Source organism: Ictidomys tridecemlineatus, unplaced genomic scaffold (genome assembly GCF_052094955.1).
Source record: "Ictidomys tridecemlineatus isolate mIctTri1 unplaced genomic scaffold, mIctTri1.hap1 Scaffold_231, whole genome shotgun sequence".
Lineage (NCBI taxonomy): Eukaryota > Metazoa > Chordata > Mammalia > Rodentia > Sciuridae > Ictidomys > Ictidomys tridecemlineatus.
In genome coordinates this window covers 42,355-66,931 of record NW_027521991.1, presented here as the reverse complement: position 1 = coordinate 66,931, position 24,577 = coordinate 42,355, and the positions used below count along the sequence as shown (strand labels likewise).

Below are 24,577 nucleotides of genomic sequence, written 5' to 3'. Positions count from 1 at the left end.
CTCAACACTGCCACACCGAGGACCTAGCCTCCAGCCTAAGAACCTTTGGGGGATAAACTACATCCATCCTCACAAGCTCCAACAAAGCCACATTGTAAGAGCAGGATGTCCCCGTCCAGAAGTGTGTATCTGAGGCCAGGGGAAGGTTGATATCAGTGGGCACAGGAAGCAGCCAGAGCCCCCATTCCGGAACCTCTCTGATGTCACATTTGTAGTCATGGTACTCTGGGTGCCAAGCCAGGAGAAGGAGCAGTTGGCTCTCATTTGTTTGAGAGCAGGCATCGCAGCATGACTGTATCAAACGATTTATTGTCCCCACCCCGACCCCCAGCCAGATCCTGGCTATTCTCAAGCCTCTGGGCTTGTTTCACTGTGGCAGCCCTGGTGTATCTAAGTGCTGTGTTCTTTATATTTCCGTGAGTCTCCGGGCCAGCTGTGGGTTCTCAAAAAGAGACAGAAGGGAAATAGACAGTGAGAGTGCAGAGGCAGGGAGGTGGAGGGAGGCCAAGAGGGGAAGGAGGATATTTAGTGGGAAGCACAGAGATGTGGGGAGCCTGAGGATTTGGGGGGACTGTTGGAGGCTGGTAATGCTGGTGACATTTGGTGGAGGGAATGGGGTCTGTCTCTAGCCTGGATATTCAGATCTGTCCTTAAGGTGTGTGGGTCTGACCTCAGGTGAGCCGGGCCTCATGGGGGCTCTGGGTTGCCCCCGACTAGAACGGAGTCTGGCTCTGATTTCAGAGGCCGAGCACTGGCGCAAAATGGAGAGTGGGCCTACCCAGTGGTCTCCGGACTTTTCTGCCTCCTGAGTTTGTATAGCCTCATTGGCATGAATTTTTCAGACCCAGGAATCTTGAACAGAGGTAAGGCCTCGGACTCCTGGGAGAGGGAGGTGGCACCCCAAGGCTGGTGCCTACAGGGGTCATTTGTAAAGGGCTGACCCCACCTGTGGCCTCAGGATCCCTTCTTACCCTGTCACTATTACTTGGGCCCTGGCACTTCATTTCCCAAGCCACTGAAGTGTGAAAAACAGAATCCTGGAGGTTTTCCAGTTGCTTTAGAAGGGAGGACGGGCCAAGAGAGGCAGCAGGCTCTTCCAACCACGCAGTTCCCCCTTCCTCCTTCCCATTTCACATCCAACTCCAAGCACTGATCACTATTCCACAGGGGGAGCTCCATGTAGAGCTCCTGTGCTGGACAGCCCTTCTCTCTGACTGCCACCCATCTGAGTGGTCAGCTTGCTCAACAGGCACTGGGGTTCCCCTGCCCTCCTCCTCCCCACCTTCTTGATGCCCAGTGATGCTATGGGGCTGCCCTGAGCATCAGAGTAATACAAGGGCCTCCTCCATTCCCACACCTCTCTCCCTGCCAGGCGCCTTCAAGCAGGACCCTGAGACTGTATACATGGCACGAGTGAATGGCAGGTTGTACCACATGCCGTGGTGTCCCACGTGTTATTTTCACCGCCTGCCCCGAACCTTCCACTGCAAAAGGTGTGACATCTGTGTGGAGGTGAGTGCTCCTCCTCCCTGTCCACTCACCAACCTATCTCCTTGCACCTGGCCAGGACCAGGAACCTCACATCATGAGTGGGCCAGGTGGGGGTATCAGACCATATTCCCAGAGTGCTTCATGTGGCACTCTGGGAACATGGTTCACAAGAGCAGACAGCCGGTAGTGGAAGGGCATTTTTTTCATCCTTTTCCAGTACTTGAGGAAATGGAGGCCCAGAGTTTTCATGTCCTGGTCCACGTGACACCAGGCAGGTCTTGTCTCTAAAGACCTCACTCAGGACAGGTGACTTGATGAGCCATGGGGTCCTAACTGTGCTCTCACTGAGATGGGAACCCTTATGTAAGGTCAACAGCAGGCGGCCTAGAGGGCTGCGTTAGGGGAGGCCCCAGGATTAGGGAGTGATGGAAGCCATTCCAGAAGGACCCTCAGACCTGTCTCCTCTCCCCTAGGAGTTCGACCACCATTGCAGGTGGGTGAATAACTGCGTGGGGCGCCGAAACATCCGGCTCTACCTGCTACTCCTCGTGTCCCTGTGCCTCTATCTGGGTACCGTGCTGGCCACCTGCGTGGTTTTCATCATATGCAGGAGGAACGTGGCGTTTTTGGACAAAATCATGACGTATCCACACACTCCCAAGGGCGCACACTGGGAAGTGCTGATGTGGTGGGGAGGGAGGGGCAAACAGCCCAGTAGGGTCAGGGTGACAGGGGAGGGGCTGATGTGGGCGGGGCTAGAGGGAGAAGTCACTTGGCAGGACCTGTGAAGGACATTTGGAAGGCCAGTGGAGTCAGGAACATGGACGAGATAGGATGCCTGTGGAGATAAGAATCTAGGGGCCCTCAGAGTAGGGTAATGAAAGTTGAAAAGGGACAGGTGGGAGGACAGTGTGGTGGAGGGAGGTTTCCCTTGGTTGTACTGGACTAACTGTCCAGTCCATGGAGGGAGAGCCATGGGCAGTGCTACCTGGAGTGGGAGGTAAGGAGGGAGCAGTGGGGTCGAAAGCGGACCAGGGAGGAGCTCTTCCATGGCTTCCATTCTTAGCCTGTGCACAGCATCCTAGTGGCTGTACCCACTGGGGCCCTCCTGGTCCCGCTCATCCTGCAATTGTTCATCAAGGCAGTGGCGGTGGGCACCGCAAGGCGACCCTATGAGGAGAAGGTAAGTGGTGAGTGTGTGTGCCCTTGGCTGTGTGAGGCATCTTGCACCTCTTCAATTAGACACTTTGTGCACTTTCTCCACTGCCCTTGGCCTTGATGATGCCTCATGAGTCCTTCCAGACCCACCTCTGAAGATGCAGCTCAGATATTTCTATACCCTGGAGCTTGGGGCCATTTTGCCTCCTGGGTGCATTGCATTGAAAGCCTACTGTGTGGGCTGGGGATGTGGCTTAAGTGGTAGTGCGCTCGCCTAGCATGCGTGCGGCCAGGGTTCAATCCTCAGCACCACATACAAACAAAGATGTTGTGTCTGCCAAGAACTAAAAAGTAAATATTAAAAAATTCTTAAAAAAAAGAAAGCCTACTGTGTGCTGGGTGTTCTAGGTGGTAGTTATTTGAGGGATGGGTGTAGGGGTGAGTAAGTACATCATGCCCTTGTGTTGATAAGCAACCTGCCATCAGAATAACACTGGGAGACACCAGGAACACTCTGAGCAAGGGGTCAGTCCTGAGTGGTGTAGCCAACTGGAAGAGACTGGGAGTTTGGCGAAGCCCAGGCTGTAGAGGAGAACATGCCACTCTTTGTGTCCTAGGTGTGCTTTTGGAGAGGCAGACAGGAGGGCATTGACTGTGAGAGGTACAATTTTGTAGAAAGGCACAGAAATCTGAAAGTAGGGTGTTAACAGAATGATGAAGAAATGGATCCTAGTTCAAGGACAAGGTGACATGGGCAATGAGGTTGACCCTATGGGGGTCAAGATTAGAAAGGCCCAGAAAGCCAAGCTTGGAATTTTGTTTGGAAGAACTGGAAACCTGGGAGCCATGAAAAATTTTGTGAAAATGTCATTCATTGAGGGGTAATTAGAAACAGTAAATTCACCCTTTTTCATCTATAGTTAGGGATTTTGACAAATGACATTGTGTACTCTCCATCAAGATCAAGGTTAACCAGTTTCACTACCCCAGAAAATCCTTTCATCTCTTGTTGTCATTTTCTCTCCCTGAGTCCTTGTGGTTTTTCTCTTTCCAGAATCATGCATCAATGGTGTTTTGGGCTTTCTAGTCTGGCTTCATTCACTGAGCACGATGCATTTGAGATTCATCTATGTAGTTGCTCATATCAGTAGTTTATTTTCTTTTGTTTCTTGTAGTATGTATTTCCCTACAGACTATTTGTACATTCACCAATTGAAGTATTTTTTCTTTGCATCTAGGTTTTGGCAGAATTTTTGTTTTGTTTTTGTACCAGGGATTGAACCCAGAGGTGCTTAACCACTGAGCAACAATCCCAGCCTCACCCACCCCACAACCAGCACCCTTATGTTTTCTTTTTGAAAAATTTTTAAAATTTTGAGAAAGGGTCTTACTAAGTTGCTTAAAGCCTTCCTAAGTTACTGAGGCTTTGAACTTGTCACCCACTTGCCTTAGCCTCCCAAGCCATTAAAGTCATGGGGAACTGTGCCCAGCCAGTTTCAGGCAGTTATAAATAAAGCTGATACAACAACCATTGATGCATAGACATGTGGACATAAGTTTTCATTTCTGTTGGGTAAATTGTTAAGGGTGGCATTGCTGAGTCATGAGATAAACTTATGGGACATTTTAGAAAACAACTCTAATGTTTCTATTTTGTACCAGCAATGAATGAGAATTCCAGTTGCTCCACATCCTCACTAGCATTTGATACTGTCATTGGTCACTATTCTTTTTTGTTTTCAAATTGTAGCCTGTCTAATAAATGAGTAGTGGTATATCACTAGGGCTCCACTCTGTATTTTCCTAATGACTAATGGTGTTGAGCATATTTTTGTGTCTTATAAGCCATGGGTATATTGATGGTGAAGTGTTTGCTCCAAACTTTGCCCATTTTTAAAAAAACTGTGTTGTTTTCTTATTGAGTTTCAGGAGTTCTCTATACTGGATTCAGATGTATGTGTTGCAAATCTTTTCTTGCAATTCATGGCTTGACATTTTATTTTCTTCATCGCATCTTCCAAAGAGCAGGAGTCCTTAGTGTTGATGTTTTTCCAGCACTGAGGATCTTACCAGGGGTGCTCGATCACTGAGCTTCTTCCCCAGCATTCGTTGTTGTTCACTCTAAAAGGAACCTCATGTCCTGTGGAGCAGTTTCTTTGCTTTCTTCCCCATCTGTGTCTTTATTGCTTTTTCTTTGAGCATCCACTAGGAATGATATAGTGGGCATCTTTGCCCTGGGATTCCTTTAGTATGGCAATCTCTTAACTAAAGGCTCTTTCAGGAAGACTGGTGGGCGGCATCAGTGGGGGAGGGGAAGCTTCAGACCCTGAGATAGCTGAACAGACAGAGGAGCCTGTCTGCTCATCACCTCCCATCCACCACTGCCATATGTGGTTCCCTCCCAGCTGTGACTCCTGTGCTTGGCCCTTATTCCTCAGCCCTGTGGTCTGCCTGTCTTCTCCTCTCTCCAGCTTCTAGTATCATCATTGACTTTTCCTGGCAGCCTGTTCCATTCCTCCATCCTGTGGTTTTTCCTGCCCTAGGTCAGGCCTTAGTCCATTGCTCTTCCTCCTCTGCTCAGAGTGAGGCCTTCCATGTCCAGGATCCCCAAGTCTCAAGGGACCTAAATGTGGTCTGCCCTCTAAGATTCACTAGACAGGGCTCCTTTCTATTAATGGCAGCACTAATTTCAGGCACTGATTTCATGCTCCAGCTTTCACTCCCAGCATACTCCATTCCCTGACTGCAACTCCTCCTAGACTCACTTGCTTGGTGGTTGGTGGCAAAGACTCTGGTGAAGACCACATAAGTTCAAATCGGAGCTCTAGAACTGAGCAGCAGGGAGACCTGGGGTATGCTACTCAGCTCCTGGTCACTCAATTTCCCTATCTGTAAAACAGGGAATTGTGGGTTAATTCATGTAAACCTCATAGAAGAGTGGATGGCACCAGAGAGTGCCCTGTGTGCTGCTGTTACATCACTACCATTCCTTCCCATGGTCATCTACACATGTTTGTGCTCATCTTAAAAGTCATACAAGTCCCAGCCTTAACATCCCAGGCCTCCACTCCACCTGTTGTACCTTCTGGGCCTTATTTCCTGAAAGAGTTGATCTTGTTCACTAGCTCCCCCTTCACTTTCTGGCCCAGCTCAGCCCAGCCCTTGCTGTCAGGATGATGCTCTCATTAATGGCCAAATTCAGCAGACATCTTCAGACTACTCTTTCTGGTCTAGACACAGCCTCTGAAACCAGAAGTCGCTGTCTCAGCACTTAACTCTCTGGGCTTCTCCTCTGCATGTACCTGGGTGGTGTGAGCTGGGTTGCCTACATGGTTCCCATGATACTCTCTCTATGCTCTACCCTTTCCACTCCCCTTGGTGCACAGGGCCTCAGGTTGCAGCTGCCCTCACCCACTGAAAGTAGCCTGGCCATGCTGTTTGCGGTGTGCTTTCCATCCCCAGTGCAGTGACGGGGCTTTGTTTTTTTGCTACTCGGTATTAAACCCAGGGGCACTTTACCACTGAGCTACATTCCCAGTCCCTGCTACTTTTTATTATGAATCAGGGTCTCACTAAGTTGCTGAGGCTGGTCTCAAACCTGCCTTAGTTTCCCAAATCACTGGGATTACAGGTGTGTGCCACCCTTCCTGGTTGGACCCAAGCATTTTTGATGCCCTGAAATATTTCTGATGGGGGTGCATCTCCGTGGTAGAGTGTGTGCTTAGCATGTGCAAGGCCCTGAATTCTTCAGTCCCCAGCACACAGAGAAAAGACATCTGAATCAATGAGTGAACCATCAAACAGAAGAACCAACATTTGGGGATAGAAGGAAAGAGGAAAGGAACAGAGAGAAGAATTGTGTCCTGACCCCCCAGGATAAGGAGAAGAAGGAGAGACAACAGGAAGTTGGGCAGAAGATGGGGCAAGAAGAAGATGCTGCTGAATTTTGGTCCTGTGGAGTGTGAGGGTGTTTGAGACACAGAATTGGAACAGGAGCCCCAAGAGTGGAGCCAGTGAGAGAGGCTTGTCTGGGTGCCTCAGAGCTGTTGGATTCCAGTTGTGTGTGATAGGGTCCCATGTGGGGGGAGGACGGTATTCACATTTACTACTCAGTTCTTACAAATTTACTATCATTCCTTAAACATTTTCTATACTTTATGTACAATCAATATTTTCTACACATGATATATATCTAATCAAATATTCTTTCTCAAAGTTTAAAGATTCTGTAATTTTTTAATGCTCTGCTATTAGTTTATTTCTTCTGGTACTAGGGATTGAACCCACAGGTGCTTTACCACCAAAGCTGCATCCCTAATCCTTGCTCTATTTTGTTTTGAGATAGGGTGTCACTAAATTGTTGAGGGCCTTGCTAAGTTGTTGAGGCTGGCCTTGAACTTGTGATCCTCCAGCCTCAAAATCCCAATTCCCTGGGGTTACAGGTGTGTGCCACTGTACCTGGTGGTATACTCATTTCTTATGTGCTGTGAACACCTTAAAGGAAGCAGAACCTCATAGAGGACATTGATTCGAGTTGCTTTTTTGGACATATTCCAGAGCTGTTCTGATGTGGAATCATCTTTCCTTTGGCAGAGGAGAGTGTTGAAGATGAAAGTCTTCATGTGTAGGCCATTGGAGACTTGGGGTGGATAGAGGTGCTGCTGGACCACTTTCTACTATAACAGAGTATTTTCTACCTAAAGCTCATGAAGTTGGGGTGAAACTCAACCTGTTCTGAAAGGAGGAGTGGTCGAGGCTGATGGATGGACTCAGGGGAAAGAGAAAGTAGAATAAGGGAGAGGAGAAGCCAGTCAGAGTCCTGGGAAGGACATGATCTTTGAGCTTGGCCTTTCCTGCTTTGTGTACTGAAGGTCTTCAGCTCAGATTTTCTTGGAAAATCTGATTTTTGACTAGGGAAATATGTCTGGGCATCCCCTGCTGCCACTGGTCTCCCAGATAGTGAAACTCAATGAAGGTAGATTTTTAGAAAAATCGAGTGGTAAGACAGTCAAGTGGGAGTGGGGTGGTGACATGATCTTTGGATCAGTTGAGCAGAACACCAGGAGACAGACCTTAAAAGGTACCTGGAAGGATGAGGTGAGAGGACAGGTGAGGCCAATGGAGACAGAGCAAGGATCCTGCAAAGGGAAGCACTAGGGGTTGAGAGCCCTGAGAAGGCAGGAGAGGTGGGTGCTCGGTCAGCACTGTCTGGGGACAGCTGCTCACAAGTGGGTCAAGGGAGGTCACGCTTCCTGGGAGCTTGGGAAGACAGGAGGCCCTGGGTCACTCTAGGGCACTCCTGTACCTAGAGCCTGGCCACAGGCCCAGGTTGAGCCCTGGATTGACTGACCAACTTAGCAAGTGTCCCTGGGAGATGGCCGTACCCAGTCCTGCTGATTCTGAGCTCCTCTTCCCTTCCTCATCTCCCTCCAGTATGACAAGGCATTCAATGTGGGCTGCCCAACAAACTGTTACATCGCACTCTGTGCACCCTTGGGACCTAAGTTGGTAAACCAAGGGCTCAAGTGGTGGACCCTGGGGCTGGTGGGGGGAGTGAAGCTTGGTCTAGTTCCCTGGTCCCTGTCCTCAGCTCCCAGCCTTAACACTCCTGTTCCTTTCCTTTGGGGTTTTCTCCAGGGCACTCTGGGAGTTTCTGGGAATTTCACTCTTCCTTGGTGTTGTAGGTTCTTGCCCCAAGAAATGTGCTTGAGGGGAATGGCAGCCTGGATAAGGCTCCTGGGCTCTGTGCTTTCCCAGCTGAGGGTGAGAGTGGTCAGGGAGTCCAGGCCAAGGTGGGTAGTGACTCCTTGCATTTGGCCTGTTGCTTCCCAGGTACATGTCCGAGGCGGTCTGCATTCAGGTGGACCAGGGGACCAACTGGGGGCCAAAAGAACACCTTAAAGACCTCCTTTGGCCCAGGTGCACCACTCAGGCCCCCCCAAGGAGTGACAAGGCTGCACCTGTACAGAAGGAAAGGAGTATCGGGTGTGCTTTGAATCATGAGGATCTGTGGTTGCACATGTGTTGGGGGAAGCCCCGGATGTAGGGCTGGCCCTGAAGCTGAAGCACTTGGAGCATAAGGAGTGGGATTATGGACCTGGAGGGTGCAGGGTCCAGGTCACAGGGCTTCAGAGCACACCCAGGTGTCCCTGGATAGAGAAAGAGAAAAGACTGAAACACACTTTATGGTTGGCTTGGTGCCAGTCCTTACTTTTTTGGTCCCCAGTTTCCTCATCTATTAATGAGGACTGAGACTAATCTAGTAGTTTATGTTTTAAAGAAAATTCTGTTTCTTTTATATGTGTTTGTGTATGTGTGGTGTATGTGTGCATGTGTGTATGTATGTACATGTATAAATATCAGTTGTAGATGGACACATATATTTATTTTATTTGTTTATTTTTATGTGATGCCATGGATTGAACCTAGTTCCTCATGCATGCGAGGCAAGCACTCTACCCCAGAGCCACAACCCCAGCACTCCAGATTCTTTATTTATGGAAATTTTTGACATACAATGTGAAACATTTGTGTGGAGCATTAGGTGTACAGTGGGGTGGGTAACCCACAGTGTCCCCCATGGTCTCTTGCAGTAATGTGGTGCCAGCCCTCTCCCTTGTCTTGACTCTTGGCACCAAGGGACTTGACTGTGAGTTGTGGGGTGGAGGGTAGGGAGATCCCCCATGTACTGACTCTGTGTTTACCTTCTGATCAGCCCAGTGGTGCATTGGGAGGCTTCCAAGGGAGGCTTGGCCTCCTATTCTCCCTTCACACCCAGCAATGCCAGGACAAGCACCAGAAGTTCATCTCCTGAGCCCCATGTGGGGGTCTCTTGTTCCTGAGCCCTCACTCCCCTGTTGAGAGTGCCAAGAACCCCATGTCTGTTATATACACATGTTTGGTGCTGCTTCCTATGGCAGCTGTGCCTATGTGTCCTAGGTTCAGGGAAGTGTGGGTGGAGGCTCTGAGGGGCTGGGACAGAGCCCTCCTGGAAGGGAAGATCCTTGCTCTCTGGAGACTCAAGCTCATGAACCAACACTGCCTGACTCTTGGCCGGAAAGGATTCCATATAATAGGAAGGGAACTTGTTTATTATGAGTCCTAATAGGCTATTAGATTAGTCAGAAATTACAAAGTTTCAGTTAAACATGAGTAAGTTTTGGAGATATAATGGTCAATAAGGTTGTTCCAGTTAATTTACTGCACACTTGAAAAGTGATAATACAGTTGGGCACAGGAGTGCCCATCTATAAGCTCAGCTACTCAAGAAACTGAGGCAGGAGGATCACAAGTCAAGGATCAGTAACTTAAAGAGAATTGTGTTCTTTATCAAAAAAAAAGTTTTGGGGATGTAGGTCAATGGTAACACACCCCTGAATTCAATCCTCAGATGTGGAAAAGGAAAGAAAAATTGACCATCAGTTTTGTGGGTTTTCTGTTTGTTTGAGGTGAAGTTCCCAGTATGTTGGCCAGGCCAGTCTTGAACTTCTGAGTTCAAGCAAACCTCCTATGTAAGTGTGCTGAGTCCTGGAAGGCAGGTGTGTACCACTGGACTGGCTAGAAAAGGGATTGTAAACTGGGTTTGGTGGCACATGACTAATTCCAGCAACTCAGGAACTCAGGCAGCTTTAGGCCAGCCTCTGCAATTAGCAAGACTGTATCTCAAAATAAGAACAGCTAGGGATAAAGCCAAGTGGTAGGATGTCCTTAGGCTCAACCCCCCAGTGCTGGGGGAAAGTGTACAAACACATACACACGCGCGCGCGCGCGCGCGCACACACACACACACATATATATATATATATATATATATATATATATATATATATATATATATATATTTCATTATATAGGAGGATTAGGAGATTTTAGATTTCTGCTTTGGGGCTAGTATGAATAAGCATGAAAACTCATGTCCTTGAGCATGCTAGGCAAGAGCTCTACCATTGAGCCACACCAGAGACCTTACATTTAAATTTGGGTTATTTTCTCACTGTTAGTTATTAGAGTACCCCACTTTTATCTCTTTTTTTTTTTTCCATTTTTTTGTGGTATGAGGTGGGGCTTCCTCTGATGCTCAGACTGGTCTCAAATTTGTAGGATGCAGTGACTCTCCTGCTCCTGATTTCTGAGCAGGGGGGATTACAGGTGCATGCCACCACACTTGGCTGTACAATCTCATATTGATAAGACATTTTACATGGGATAGGAATCCCAGAATAAAAAAGAGCAATTTAAGATGACTGGGCATAGTGATGTCTGCCCATCATCCCAGTAGCTCAGGAGGCTTAGGGAGAAGGATCATAAGTTAGAGACCAGCCTGGGCAGTTTTAGCAAGACCCTATCTCAAAGTAAAAAGGGCTGGGAATGTAGCTCAGTGGTATAATGCTCCTGGCTTCAATACCTAGTACTTCCAAAAGCAAATTAAAGAATAAAAACATTATGGCTGGGGATGTGGCTCACTGTTACAGTGCTTGCCCAGCAGGCATGAAGCCCTGGGTTAGAGCATTAGTACTACATAAAAATAAATAAAATAAAGGTATTGTGTCCATCTACAACTAATATTTTTATTAAAAATAAACATGAAAGCTTGGCTTTTTGGCACATGCCTGTATTTCCAGCTACTCTGCAGACTGATACAAAAAGATAACTTGAGTCCATGAGTTTGAGATAAGCCTGGGGAAAATGGTGAGACCGTAAATCCCGAATAATAATAGTAATAATAATCATCATAATAATAACTTGTGTAGCCAAGCACGTTGGTTGGTTCACCCTTGTAATCCCAGAGGCTCCAGGTAGTGGTAGGATGATCACAGGTTTGATGCAGGTGTCTTAACAAGACTCTTGTCCCAAATTTGCAAAAGGGTAGAGGGACTGGGGATGAAGCTCAGTGTTAAAACACCCCTGGATGCAGTCCCCAGTCCAGCAGATGGGGGAGGAAAAAAGCCAATTTGACTCCATAACATTAAGAACTTGGGACTACAGGTAATTTGTGGTAATGTTTAGCAGGTGCTTACCAGCTTGATGCCCTGGGTTTAATCCCAAATACCAAACAGCAAAAAAAAAAAAAAAAAAAATTAAAAATCCTTTATGTGTATATCCCAAATCACAAATGAATATCGTACTTTTTCACATACATACATTTTGACTCAGAAATGGAATGTTTAGCATGTGTGTCTCTGGGGAACCAGAGAACAGCACATATTATGGTTTTGTCCCATTATTTAGCTAGCAAAATGTATTCAAAATCAACTCAAATATCATTAGTAGTAAATTGGTTAAAAATATGGCATGACCATGTAATGTACTACAAGATTATTTGAAATGAATTTAGGGGAAAAATTTTGTAATGTTTTCCTGGGTTCAGTAGGGCATGATTGTAATCCCAGCAGCTTGTGAGACTGATTTAGGAGGTTTGCAAGTTCAAAGCCAGACTCAGCAACTAAGCGAGGAACTAAGCAATTTACTGAGACCCTGTCTCAAAAAATAAAAAGGCTGAAGGTATGGCTGAGTGGTTGAGTGCCCCTGAATTCAATCCCTGGTACTCCTCCTCCTCCCCACCAAAAAAGATCTGAAACAGTAATCACTGTATAAAGTGGGTTCTTGGTTTCAAATCCCTACATTTGTATTCCCTGAATTGCTGAGGTTGGAATGGACATGCCGTCCTAGGTTCTCTGTTTAAGCCTAGGGAAGAACCAGATATAAGAAAGGATCCTTCTTTCTGTCTGCTGTCTCCTGACTTTTGCTCATGGCTTAAGCCTTTTCAATTAGGAGCTACTCTGGTGCGTGATGAACAAGGGGAAATACAGGTTTGACAGTTCTGTCCCTCTCCCCAAACAAACCCAGCACTCCATTCCCATTCCTCTGTTTGGACCTTTCCTGTTGATTTGCAAAATAAGTATGGAAAAGTAGAGTTTTAGAAAAGGAGACCATTTAGAATTTAGTCAAATCTAAAATTATGTGTATGGGTTTGTTTTATGTATGTTGATATTTGTGTCTGAAAATTGATGGTATTAGAGCAATTCAAACCACAACTCATGTCTGAATTTCCCTTTGTTAGGGCATGCCAGAGCAGGGGGCTCAGTTGCCACAAACCTTCAGGGTCCTCAAAGGAAAGCCAACGGAGCATCCTCTAGCTGTGCGGGGTGTCAACAAGTATTATAACGCCAGCACCTTGAAGAAGAAAAATCTCAGATTTCCGTCTACTGGTGAGACCTCAGACAGTGGTAAAAGACTGAATCCCATGGAAACTTGTGAAGCACTGATAGATAAAAAGATCATTTCTGGAAAAATAAAAGGTAAACTGTATTGTTCCTACTTTCTCCTACATAGATACTGCTTTTTGTCAACTCTCGGGAAGGCTCTTGAACATCATCTGGAGATTGAGGATTTCATTGATCTCATAATTTTGTTACAAATGGAATTGGATCTGTTACATTTTTCTCCATATTTCTTATACATTATAATTCAACATGATAGTGGGATTCACAATTGTTCCATGTTGTTACATTTACTTGGGGTTTTCTTTTCCTCCTCATGGGTTTAAATGATTTTTAGTTGAGAAAGAAAAATTGTGGATTTCTAGACATGTTTATGGTTTATGCTAGAGATATGTTTTTTGTCATTGGCCTAGAAGGAATTCTTGTTTATAAATGCATAGACCTTGAAATAAAATCATTTTCTATTCAAAAATTACATTCAAATACATAAAAATAAATACCTTACCTCAAAGAAGTATTTATTCCTCAGAAATAGAATCTAAGTGGGTAAGAGTTGAAGTATACTGGATTTTTAAAAACAGTTTGTGTAAGGCAGCATTGGAATGAAGTCCACATGGTGCAGTTGGTTGACTGATCCCTGGTATGTCTTTGGAGATTTATTTAGACTCTCCTTCCCCATGCTGGTTCTCCTGCTTTCACTTCTTTGCACTATACATTAAAAGATGCAAAATCATTTCTCCAATTTCTCTCTGGGTAGATTTTGCCCATAACAACCCCAAGATTCATAATTTTTATTTAATATGTTTTCCATCTCTAAAGTCATATATATATTTTTAAAAAATAATCTAAGTATGCAAAAATCATATGTGGTTGGATTAATTATGTTTAATGTGTTTACATCATCACAGAGATAAAGGCTATGTTTAAAAAAGAAGTAGACTTCTTTTCAAGTAATACTGATCTTGACTTTTTCTATAAAAAACTTACCTGGTATCCTTAGGAAAACATCTTACTTTTACCTGGAACTTCTGTGTCAACTAGTAAGTTGCATTTTACAAAGAAACAAACCATGTCAAATATAATTCTTTTCCCAGTTGCCATGTTTGGTGGCTTTATATCCCCTTGCTCCTTCGTACTCAAGAATATTTATCATATCACGTTTACTGCTTAAGAAAGTATCTTAAACAAGAAATGTTTTATTTTAATACAACTTGGGTGGGTATGGTTTTCATTACACTTTGGTGGGGGCAGGGTACCGGGGATTGAACCCAGGGGCACTCAATCCCTGAACCACATCCCCAGCTCTATTTTGTATCTTATGTAGAGGCAGGGTCACATTGAGTTTCTAAGCACCTAGCTAAATTGCTGAGGCTGGCTTGGAACACAAGATCCTCCTGTCTCTGCCTCTTGAGCCCCTTGGATTATAGACTTGGAATTACCAGGCCAGGACTCATTACATTTTAATAACTTGATTGAAGTATAATTTACATACCATGAAATCCAGTTATTTGAATGATCAACTCAGGTTTTTCAAAATGTGTTTTTAAGGTTTCATTAAGATTAAAGAGTTAGTAGCTGAGTCTTATATAAATTTTATTTTTAAGTTACTATTACTATCATATTTCTAGATAAGTAATTCTGCTTAAAATGAAATTGGTTTTAACACATTTCACATGCTCCTTTTTTATATTATTTTTCTTTTTGTCATAGAAATGGTTTCTGTGGTAAATTGTTAACATTCCTTTCTCTTTCATTTTCAGAGAAGGATTGCTTCCCTTCTGGAACACCTGCAGTAAGTTGATGATGTATTTCTTATAGTTCTTGCTCTGATTAAGGTTACCAAAAGAAATCTGTTTTTCATTTTTTTAAATTTCTAAAATAAAAGGTAGGGCTGGGGTTGTGGCTTAGTAGTGTGCTTGCCTGGCATGCATGAGGCACTGGGTTCGATTCTCAGCACCACATACAAATAAATAAAATAAAGGTTCATCAACAACTTTATAAAAATGTTTAAAAAAATAAAATGAAGTAAAGAAATATTTAATGTTTCTAAATAGCACTCAAGAATATTTATCATATATGCTTATTTACTTTTCCATATTTCAGAAAATCATCTTTATTTTTTAATTGAAAATATTGTAACCAGTGAGGTTTAGTCATTTAAAAATTAGCTATGGAAAAAATAACTTCTTAAAGTTTGTTTAATAAAAGGAGACCTGGTCACATGTTAATCTTTGTCTTTTCCTGGCTTGTCTTCCTTTGCTCCTGAACACAGCTGAACACCAAGGTGCCAGATACATTAACAATAATAATGGAGGAAAATGATGGTGATGGAGAGGTGCGGCCTTTCACTGCCCCAGGACATGGCCACACAAGACCAGTGAGTGACTAATGACCTAGTGTGCACATCTGTGTTCGAAAAACAGCTGTTTGCATTTGACTTTCAGGGATAATTTCAAAAAGCTTCAAGTTTAAAATATTTTACTCTGAGAAGATTAATTTAATATTAAAGTTTTTGCCTAAAGAATAATCATCAAAAACCATTTTTTTGAAAAATAAAAATCGATGGCTTCTTTAAAAGTTAGAATACTTAACTCACTGCTTTTTTCTTTCCATGTTTTGTCCCGTTTTCCAGAGAGATCATCTGTTGCTCTGTTTTTTCTGTGTTTCATATTGTGGGTAACTCTTCTACCTAAAACGTAGATCTTTCGTCTTCCCCAGATTATGTACTCTATTTCTCATTTTGACATTTCTCTCAAAGCCTTGATGGCATTTTAAAGACAGTTGAGAGTTAAATTCCTCACCTGATGAGGGAGAATTTCAGTAATAATGAGCTCAGATGGAGCCAGGGAGAGAAATAGTAAGAGGGCTGGACTGTGATGTGGTGGCTCTGAGGACTGCCATTGGATTCCCATCTCATGACAGAAGGCTGTGTTTTCTATATTCCTTACAACTGGCTCTTTGAAGTGAAAGGGAAGGTAGGCAATATATTTGTATAAAATGTTTTGAGACTGGATTAATGATAGATTATTGTAGTGGAAACTACCACAGTGAAACATAAAGATACAATTGAAAACAACTTTTAAATGCAATAGCATCAGTGAGCTGTGAGACAGTTTCAAGGGTTTTCATGATGTGTAATGAAGTTCTGATAGAAAAAAACAACCCAAAAGTCTATCTCCCAAAAGCTATTAACAGCTTCGTCAAATAAAGTAAAGTCAAAAGCACCTCTACCAACCTGAATAAGTAAATGTCTTGTCTCTTATAAAAGTATCTTTAAAAGATAAAACCATTTAACTAAAAATAATAACAGTGAAGGCAGGAGATATGCTTGTAAAATGACAATTAGAGCTTCCAGGCCAAGAACAACAACCCTAAGATTATTGTCCTGTGTGACATGGGGTGTCACATGATGGTGGAGTGTGATCATTCAAAGATGCAAACATTCAAAAATAAGAGGGAGCGTTACCTAATCACTAAGCACCTTAAGGCCTTGGTTTAATCCCAACCACCAAACAACAAAAAAGAAAAAATAAAAAAAATGTGTTTAAAAATCCTTTCATGTGGGGGCTGGGGATGTGGCTCAAGCAGTAGCGTGCTCGCCTGGCATGCGTGAGGCCCGGGTTCGATCCTCAGCACCACATACCAACAAAGATGTTGTGTCCGCCGAGAACTAAAAAATAAATATTTAAAATTCTCTCTCTCTCTCTCTCTCTCTCTCTCTCTCTCTCTCTCTTTCTCTCTCTTTCTCTCTCTCTCTCTCCTCTCTCTCTCTCCTCTCTCACTCTCACTTTAAAAAAAAATCCCTTCATGTATCTATTGCAAATCACAAATGAATATGTTACTTTCACCTACATACCTTTTGACCTAGAAATGTAATTTTTAGCATGTGTGTCCTAGGGAAACCATGGAACAGCATAGACTATGGTTTGTGTCCCATTATTTTGATAGCAAAATGTAGCAAAAAGTCAACTCAAATATCATTAGTAGTAAATTAATTAAAAATATGGCATGACCATTTAATGTACTACTAGATTATTTCAAATGAATTTAAGGGAAACAAAAAAGATGTAATGTATTGCTGGGTTCAGTGGAGCATGACTGTAATCGCAGAAGCTAGTGAGGCTGATTTAGGAGGTTTGCAAGTTCAAAGCCAGACTCAGCAACTAAGCCAGGAACTAAGCAATTTAGTGGGACCCTGTCTCAAAAAATAAAAAGGCTGAGGGTATGGCTGAGTGGTTGAGTGCCCCTGAATTCAATCCCTGGTACTCCTCCTCCTCCCACCTAAAAAGATCTGAAACACTAAAAACTGTATAAAGTGGGTTCTTGGTTTCAAATCCCTACATTTGTATTCCCTGAATTGCTGAAGTTGGAATGGGCTGCCTCCCTGTGTTCTCTATCTGTGTAAAGCTAGAGCAGAACCAGACATAACCAAGCATCCTTCTTCCTGTTTTCTGTCCCCTGACTTGTACTCTTGGCTTAAGGCTTTTCAATTAGGAGCTACTCTGGTGGGTGATGAACAGGGGAAATACAGGTTTGACAGTTCTGTCCCTCTCCCCAAACAAACCCAGCACTCCATTCCCATTCCTCTGTTTGGACCTTTCCTGTTGATTTGCAAAATAAATATGGAAAAGTAGAGTTTTAGAAAAGGAAACCATTTAGAATTTAGTCAAATCTAAAATTATGTGTATGGGTTTGTTTTATGTATGTTGATATTTATGTCTGAAAATTGATGGTATTAGAGCAATTCAAACCACAACTCATGTCTCAATTTCTCTTTGTTAGGGCATGCCAGAGCAGGGGGCTCAGTTGCCACAAACCTTCAGGGTCCTCAAAGGAAAGCCAACGGAGCATCCTCTAGCTGTGCGGGGTGTCAACAAGTATTATAACGCCAGCACCTTGAAGAAGAAAAATCTCAGATTTCCGTCTACTGGTGAGACCTCAGACAGTGGTAAAAGACTGAATCCCATGGAAACTTGTGAAGCACTGATAGATAAAAAGATCATTTCTGGAAAAATAAAAGGTAAACTGTATTGTTCCTACTTTCTCCTACATAGATACTGCTTTTTGTCAACTCTCGGAAAGGCTCTTGAACATCATCTGGAAATTGAGGATTTCATTGATCTCATAATTTTGTTACAAATGGAATTGGATCTGTTACATTTTTCTCCATATTTCTTATACATTATAATTCAACATGATAGTGGGATTCACAATTGTTCCATGTTGTTACATTTACTTGGGGTTTTCTTTTCCTCCTCATGGGTTTAAATGATTTTTAGTTGAGAAAGAAAAATTGTGGATTTCTAGACATGTTTATGGTTTATGCTAGAGATATGTTTTTTGTCATTGGCCTAGAAGGAATTCTTGTTTATAAATGCATAGACCTTGAAATAAAATCATTTTCTATTCAAAAATTACATTCAAATACATAAAATAAATACCTTACCTCAAAGAAATACTTATTCCTCAGAAATAGAATCTAAGTGGGTAAGAGTTGAAGTATACTGGATTTTTAAAAACAGTTTGTGTAAGGCCGCATCAGAATGAAGTCTACGTGGTGCAGTTGGTTGACTGATCCCTGGAATATCTTTGGAGATTTATTTAGACTCTCCTTCTCCACGCTGGTTCTCCTGCTTTCACTTCTTTGTACTATACATTAAAAGATGCAAAATCATTTCTCCAATTTCTCTCTGGGTAGATTTTGCCCATAACAACCCCAAGATTCATAATTTTTATTTAATATGTTTTCCGCCTCTAAAGTCATATATATATAGTTTTAAAAAATAATCTTAAGTATGCAAAAATCAAATGTGGTTGGATTAATTGTATTTAATATGTTTACATCATCACAGAGATAAAGGCTATGTTTAAAAAAGAAGTAGACTTCTTTTCAAGTAATACTGATCTTGACTTTTTCTATTAAAAACTTACCTGGTATCCTTAGGAAAACATCTTACTTTTACCTGGAACTTCTGTGTCAACTAGTAAGTTGCATTTTACAAAGAAACAAACCATGTCAAATATAATTCTTTTCCCAGTTGCCATGTTTGGTGGCTTTATATCCCTTGCTCCTTCGTACTCAAGAATATTTATCAAATCACGTTTACTGCTTAAGAAAGTATCTTAAACAAGAAATGTTTTATTTTAATACAACTTGGGTGGGTATGGTTTTCATTACACTTTGGTGGGGGCAGGGTACCAGGGATTGAACCCAGGGGCACTCAATCCCTGAACCACATCCCCAGCTCTATTTTGTATCTTATGTAGAGTCAGGGTCGCATTGAGTTTCTAAGCACCTAGCTAAATTGCTGAGGCTGGCTTGGAACACAAGATCCTCCTGTCTCTGCCTCTTGAGCCCCTTGGATTATAGGCATGGAATTACCAGGCCAGGACTCCATTACATTTTAATAACTTGATTGAAGTATAATTTACATTCCATGAAATCCAGTCATTTGAATGATCAATTCAGGTTTTTCAAAATGTGTTTTTAAGGTTTCATTAAGATTAAAGAGTTAGTAGCTGAGTCTTATATAAATTTTATTTTTAAGTTACTATTACTATCATATTTCTAGAGAAGTAATTCTGCTTAAAATGAAATCGGTTTTAACACATTTCACTTGCTCCTCTTTTATATTATTTTTCTTTTTGTCATAGAAACGTTTTCTGTGGTAAGTTGTTAACATTCCTTTCTCTTTCATTTTCAGAGAAGGATTGCTTCCCTTCTGGAACACCTGCAGTAAGTTGATGATGTATTTCTTATAGTTCTTGCTTTAATTAAGGTTACCAAAAGAAACCTGTTTTTAATTTTTTTAAAATTTCTAAAATAAGAGGTTGGACTGAGGTTGTGGCTTAGTCGTAGTGTGCTTGCCTGGCATGCATGAGGCACTGGGTTCGATTCTCAGCACCACATACAAATAAATAAAATAAAGGTTCATCAACAACTTTAAAAAAATATTTAAAAAAATAAAATGAAGTAAAGAAATATTTAATGTTTCTAAATAGCACTCAAGAATATTTATCATATATGCTTATTTACTTTTCCATATTTCAGAAAATCATCTTTATTTTTTAATTGAATATATTGTAACCAGTGAGGTTTAGTCATTTAAAAATTAGCTATGGAAAAATAACTTCTTAAAGTTTGTTTAATAAAAGGAGACCTGGTCACATGTTAATCTTTGTCTTTTCCTGGCTTGTCTTCCTTTGCTCCTGAACACAGCTGAACACCAAGGTGCCGGAAACATTAGCAATAGTAATGGAGGAAGATGATGGTGATGGAGAGGTGCAGCCTTTCACTGTCCCATGACATGGCCATACAAGACAAGTGAGTGACTAATGACCCTGGTGTGCACATCTGTGCATGTGTGTTGAAAAAACTGCTGTTTGCATTTGACTTTCAGAGATAATTTCAAAAAGCTTCAAGTTTGAAATATTTTACTCTGAGAAGATTAATTTAAGATTAAATTAAAGTTTTCACCTAAAGAGTACTCATCAAAAACCACTTTTTTGAAAAATAAAAATCGATGGCTTCTTTAAAAGTTAGAATACTTAATCACTGCTTTTTTCTTTTTATGTTTTGTCCTCTTTTCCAGAGAGGTCATCTATTGCTCTGTTTTTTCTCTGTTTCATAATGTGGGTAACTCTTCTACCTAAAACGTAGATCTTTCCTCTTCCCCAGATTATGTACTCTATTTCTCATTTTGACATTTCTCTCAAAGCCTTGATGGCATTTGAAAGACATTTGAGAGTGAAATTCCTCCCCAGCTGAGGAGAATTTCAACAGTAATGAGCTCAGGTGGAGCCAGGGAGAGAAGTAGTAAGGGGGCTGGACTGTGATGTGGTGGCTCTGAGGACTGCCATTGGATTCCCATCTCATGACAGAAGGCTGTGTTTTCTATATTCCTTACAACTGGCTTTTTGAAGTGAAAGGGAGGGGTAGGCATTATATTTGTTAAAATATTTTGAGACTTGATTAATGATAGATTATTTTAGTGGAAACTACCACAGTGAAACATAAAGATAGAAATGAAAACTTTTAAATGCAATAGCATCAGTAAGCTGTGAGACAGTTTCAAGGGTTTTCATCATGTGTATTGAATTTCTGATAGAAAAAACTAGCCCAGAAATGTATGTCCCAAAAGCTAAATAATAGCTTCCTCAAATAAAGTAAAGTCAAAAGTACTTCTACCTACCTGAACAAATAATTGTCTGTCTGTTATAAAAGTATCTTTAAAAGATAAAACCATTTAAATAAAAATAGTAACAGTGGAGGCAGGAGGTATGCATAAGTAAAATGACAATAAGAGCATCTGGGCCAAGAACAACCACCCTAAGATTCTTGTTCTGTGTGACATGGTGTGTCATGTGATAGTCGAGTGTGATCATTGAAAGATGCAAACATTCAATAATAAGATGGAGTCTTAGCTAATCACTAAGGAAAGAAAGAATAAAAAAGTGAAAAATGAGAGATGGAGCAACAGGAATGCTCCTGCATTGCTAATGGGAGGCTCCACTCCAGAAGAGGGTTTTTTCAGTTTCCCACAAAATGAAACATGACCTTACCACATAACCCAGCAATGTATTTCTAGGTATTTACCCCCATGCATTGAGATGTGTCCACACATAAACCTGTGAAAAATTTTTATAGCATCTTTATTCATATTTGCTAAATCTGGAACAAGATGTGTTTCAAAAAGTGAATGTGAGGAGTGTGTGCAGTTCAGTGGTAGAGCACATGGCTAGCCTGCTGAGGCCCTGGATTCCATCCTCAGCACCACAATATAAACAAAAGAAATCCAATGTATGTGCTACATCCATACAGTAGAATAGTATTCATGGATTAAAACTGAGATATCATAACACCAAAAGGCATGAAAGAATTTTATCTTATCTCTTTATTTATAACAGGGAAATAACTTGGATAATTGACTACATGCCTATGGTGTGGGCATATTATTCTCTGAAAGATCTTTAAGAGCATAGTGCTTAGTGTTGCCCTTCCATCTAAAGGGGCTAGATGCTCTCCAATTCCAAGTGTAGCGTGTGGGCTAGAAGTGTTCAATCCATGGTAGGGTACTTGCCTAGCATGTAATTTAGGACATCTCAAGTATGAGGAGTTTTAAAAAATCATTGATTGCAGGGATTCAGGGGTGTGAAGAGGATGAGTAGTAGGTTTTTAGGGCAGTGAATTTATTTAGTATGATGTTATAATGGTAGATACACAGGACGATATTCATTTTTCAAATCCCATTGAATTATATAACCCAATAGAAAGAGTGAACTCTAATGTCAAGTGTTAGCTTTGGATTAATAGACGTAAGTTCGTATTTGTTCATTTGTGGTAGAGTGCTTGCCCGACATATACGAGTCCCCATGGTTCAAGCCCCAGCACCTCCAAAAATCAACAAAATTGTATTAATATATAGATATGTATCCACAATAGGTATCATTGTAGTAAGTATACTGCACTGTAATGCAAGATATCAATAAGAAAATGAGGGGCCAACATGGGAAAATTTCAGGATCCACATTTTAAGACCCAGTATGCATTTGGAAAAAGCATTTGCAAGGCTATCTAGTTGTCTTTTCAGTTTTGGAGAAGGTCAGCGGGATCCCTTAAGTGTCCTTCCTGTGTCAGAGGCAACTTAGCGAGGGTCCCTATTGTCTGCTCACTTTTAAACCTAAAATTTATACTAAGAAATCCATTAATTAGAAATAATTTCACTTCTAGAAACTTAAAGGTAATAATCAAAAATTAAAGAATACAAAGATTTTATAAAGGGGATTGGTTATTAACACCCATATTAAGGCACTATTCAATTTAGCCATTAGAATCATTTTATGGTCAGTTCTTAGGAATGATGTAACTGGCATATAGCTTTTGAAGGAAGAGAGTGTCAGTATATCCAAATCATTTTGAAATGTGACTTTTAAAAAGCTTGTGAAGTTTTAACAGGATAGTCCATGTTGATAGAAGGATTGTCATCATTTTTCTTAATACTTTTATGCATCCCAGGTTGATTTTGTTTTCTTTAAGCAAATGTATTGTATTTATACTTAACCCAGAAAAGATGAAGCTGCCAGGCCTTGGGGGCACACACCTGTAATCTCATCTTCTGGAGAGGCTCAGGCAGGAGGATCTCAAATTGGAGCCTGCCTGGGCCACTTAGAGATACCCTGTCTCCAAATAAAGTGAAAAGAGGGCTGGTGTATAGCTCAGTGGGAGAGCACTTATTTGCCTAGCATATTCCTGGGTTCAGTTCCTGCACCACCTCCTACAAAGAAAGGGCAGTGGTGGGGGGAGTTGGTGAAGAAAGAATTGAGGGAGGAAAGGAGGGAAGTTGAAGAAGGAGGAGAAGGAGGAGGAAGAAGAGGAGGAGGAGGAGAAGGAAGAGGAGGAGGAGAAACAATAAAGGAAGGGGAAGGCGGGAGGATACAAAATTCAAGCAGGAAGAGAGAATGATAATCTCATTTTACTCACTGTAGTATTTATAGTGATTTTCTTTGTAGAATGCAGAGGGGCTAGAGATGTTGTTCAGTGGTAGAGTGCTTTGCCAGCATGCACAAGGCCCTGAGTTTGGTTCTAACACCACACACACACACACACACATACACACACACACACACACACTCAAAATAGTTCCAGTAACTTGATAAATTATATTATAACTTGTTTAGCTACCTTATAAATGTCATAAATGCTATACTCAATGGTTGTACACCTGTGATCCCAGTGACTGGGGAGCCTAAAGAAGGAGGATCACAAGTTTAAGTCCAGCCTTAAGAAGTGGGGTAGACCCTATCTGAAAAATTTAAAAGAAGGTTTAGGGATGTAGTTCACTGGTAAAGCCACCATGGGTTCGATCAAATATCGTGTCCTTTTGATACTGACATAAGTGTATTAATGGTCTGTTTAACTGTTGACTTTCAGAATTTAGAACAATTAAAAACAACTGTTTTCCAAACAGCTTATAAAAGTTATGGTTGTGACTAAGAGAGGTTTGGGGCAGGTATTAAAATATGGGTTGTTTAAGTCAACTGTATTCATAAGTAGTCTTCAGGCCTTAGTTGAAAGTACATAAAATGTTTTGCTTCTAAATTATGCACTTTTTATTTTCTCTTTGCAGTACCCACTCCTGAACATGGTGAAATGGCTCACAAGTTAATGCCTCACATCTTGGGAGCCAAGGAGGTTCTCAAGAAAAAAACTATGAATGGCATCCTACTCTTTTAATTTTCTGGAAAGGAAAATGTTAAAAATTTTAATAATTAAAGGGTTCATTGTTTTAAAGGACTGGTAGCATTAAATTTGCCATTTTAGCCCTATTAAGTGGACAACTCAGAGGCATTAATTACACTCACAATATTGTACAACCTTCTGTTTCCAGCACACTTTTGTCCCTCCAAACAGAAGTTCTACCACCATGTAAGTAAGAACTCCCATTCCTCCTCCTCCACCCCTGGCTGCCATTATTCTTTTTTCTTTTCTTTTATTTGTTCTAATTAGTTATACATGGCAGTAGAAGGCACTTTCACACATCATACACAAATGGAGTATAGTTTCTCATGTTTCTGGTTGTACGTGATGTAGAATCACATCAGTCATGTGGTCACACATGCACCTAGGGCAATAATGTCTACTCTTCTTCCCACCCCATACCTGGCTCCCCTCCTTTCCCTCTCCTCTGCCTAATCCAAAGTAACTTCAT

The 24,577-nt window shown here is 41.8% G+C and overlaps 1 protein-coding gene across 6 annotated transcripts in view; it reads left to right on the top strand.

The window, feature by feature from the left end:
* Window positions 1-24,159, top strand: part of LOC144373094 (uncharacterized) — a 59,323-nt gene extending 35,164 nt beyond the window's left edge. For all 6 annotated transcript variants that reach the window (XM_078036199.1, XM_078036201.1, XM_078036200.1 and 3 more), the window contains 11 exons: window positions 742-863; window positions 1,373-1,512; window positions 1,965-2,134; window positions 2,569-2,674; window positions 12,710-12,947; window positions 14,630-14,661; window positions 15,142-15,246; window positions 17,652-17,889; window positions 19,574-19,605; window positions 20,089-20,193; window positions 23,996-24,159. In XM_078036199.1, the coding sequence (XP_077892325.1) occupies window positions 742-863; window positions 1,373-1,512; window positions 1,965-2,134; window positions 2,569-2,674; window positions 12,710-12,947; window positions 14,630-14,661; window positions 15,142-15,246; window positions 17,652-17,889; window positions 19,574-19,605; window positions 20,089-20,175 (1,270 nt within the window). In that variant the 3' untranslated portion in view covers window positions 20,176-20,193; window positions 23,996-24,159. The remainder of the gene's footprint in view (window positions 1-741; window positions 864-1,372; window positions 1,513-1,964; window positions 2,135-2,568; window positions 2,675-12,709; window positions 12,948-14,629; window positions 14,662-15,141; window positions 15,247-17,651; window positions 17,890-19,573; window positions 19,606-20,088; window positions 20,194-23,995) is intronic.
* The last annotated feature ends 418 nt before the right edge of the window (window positions 24,160-24,577 follow it).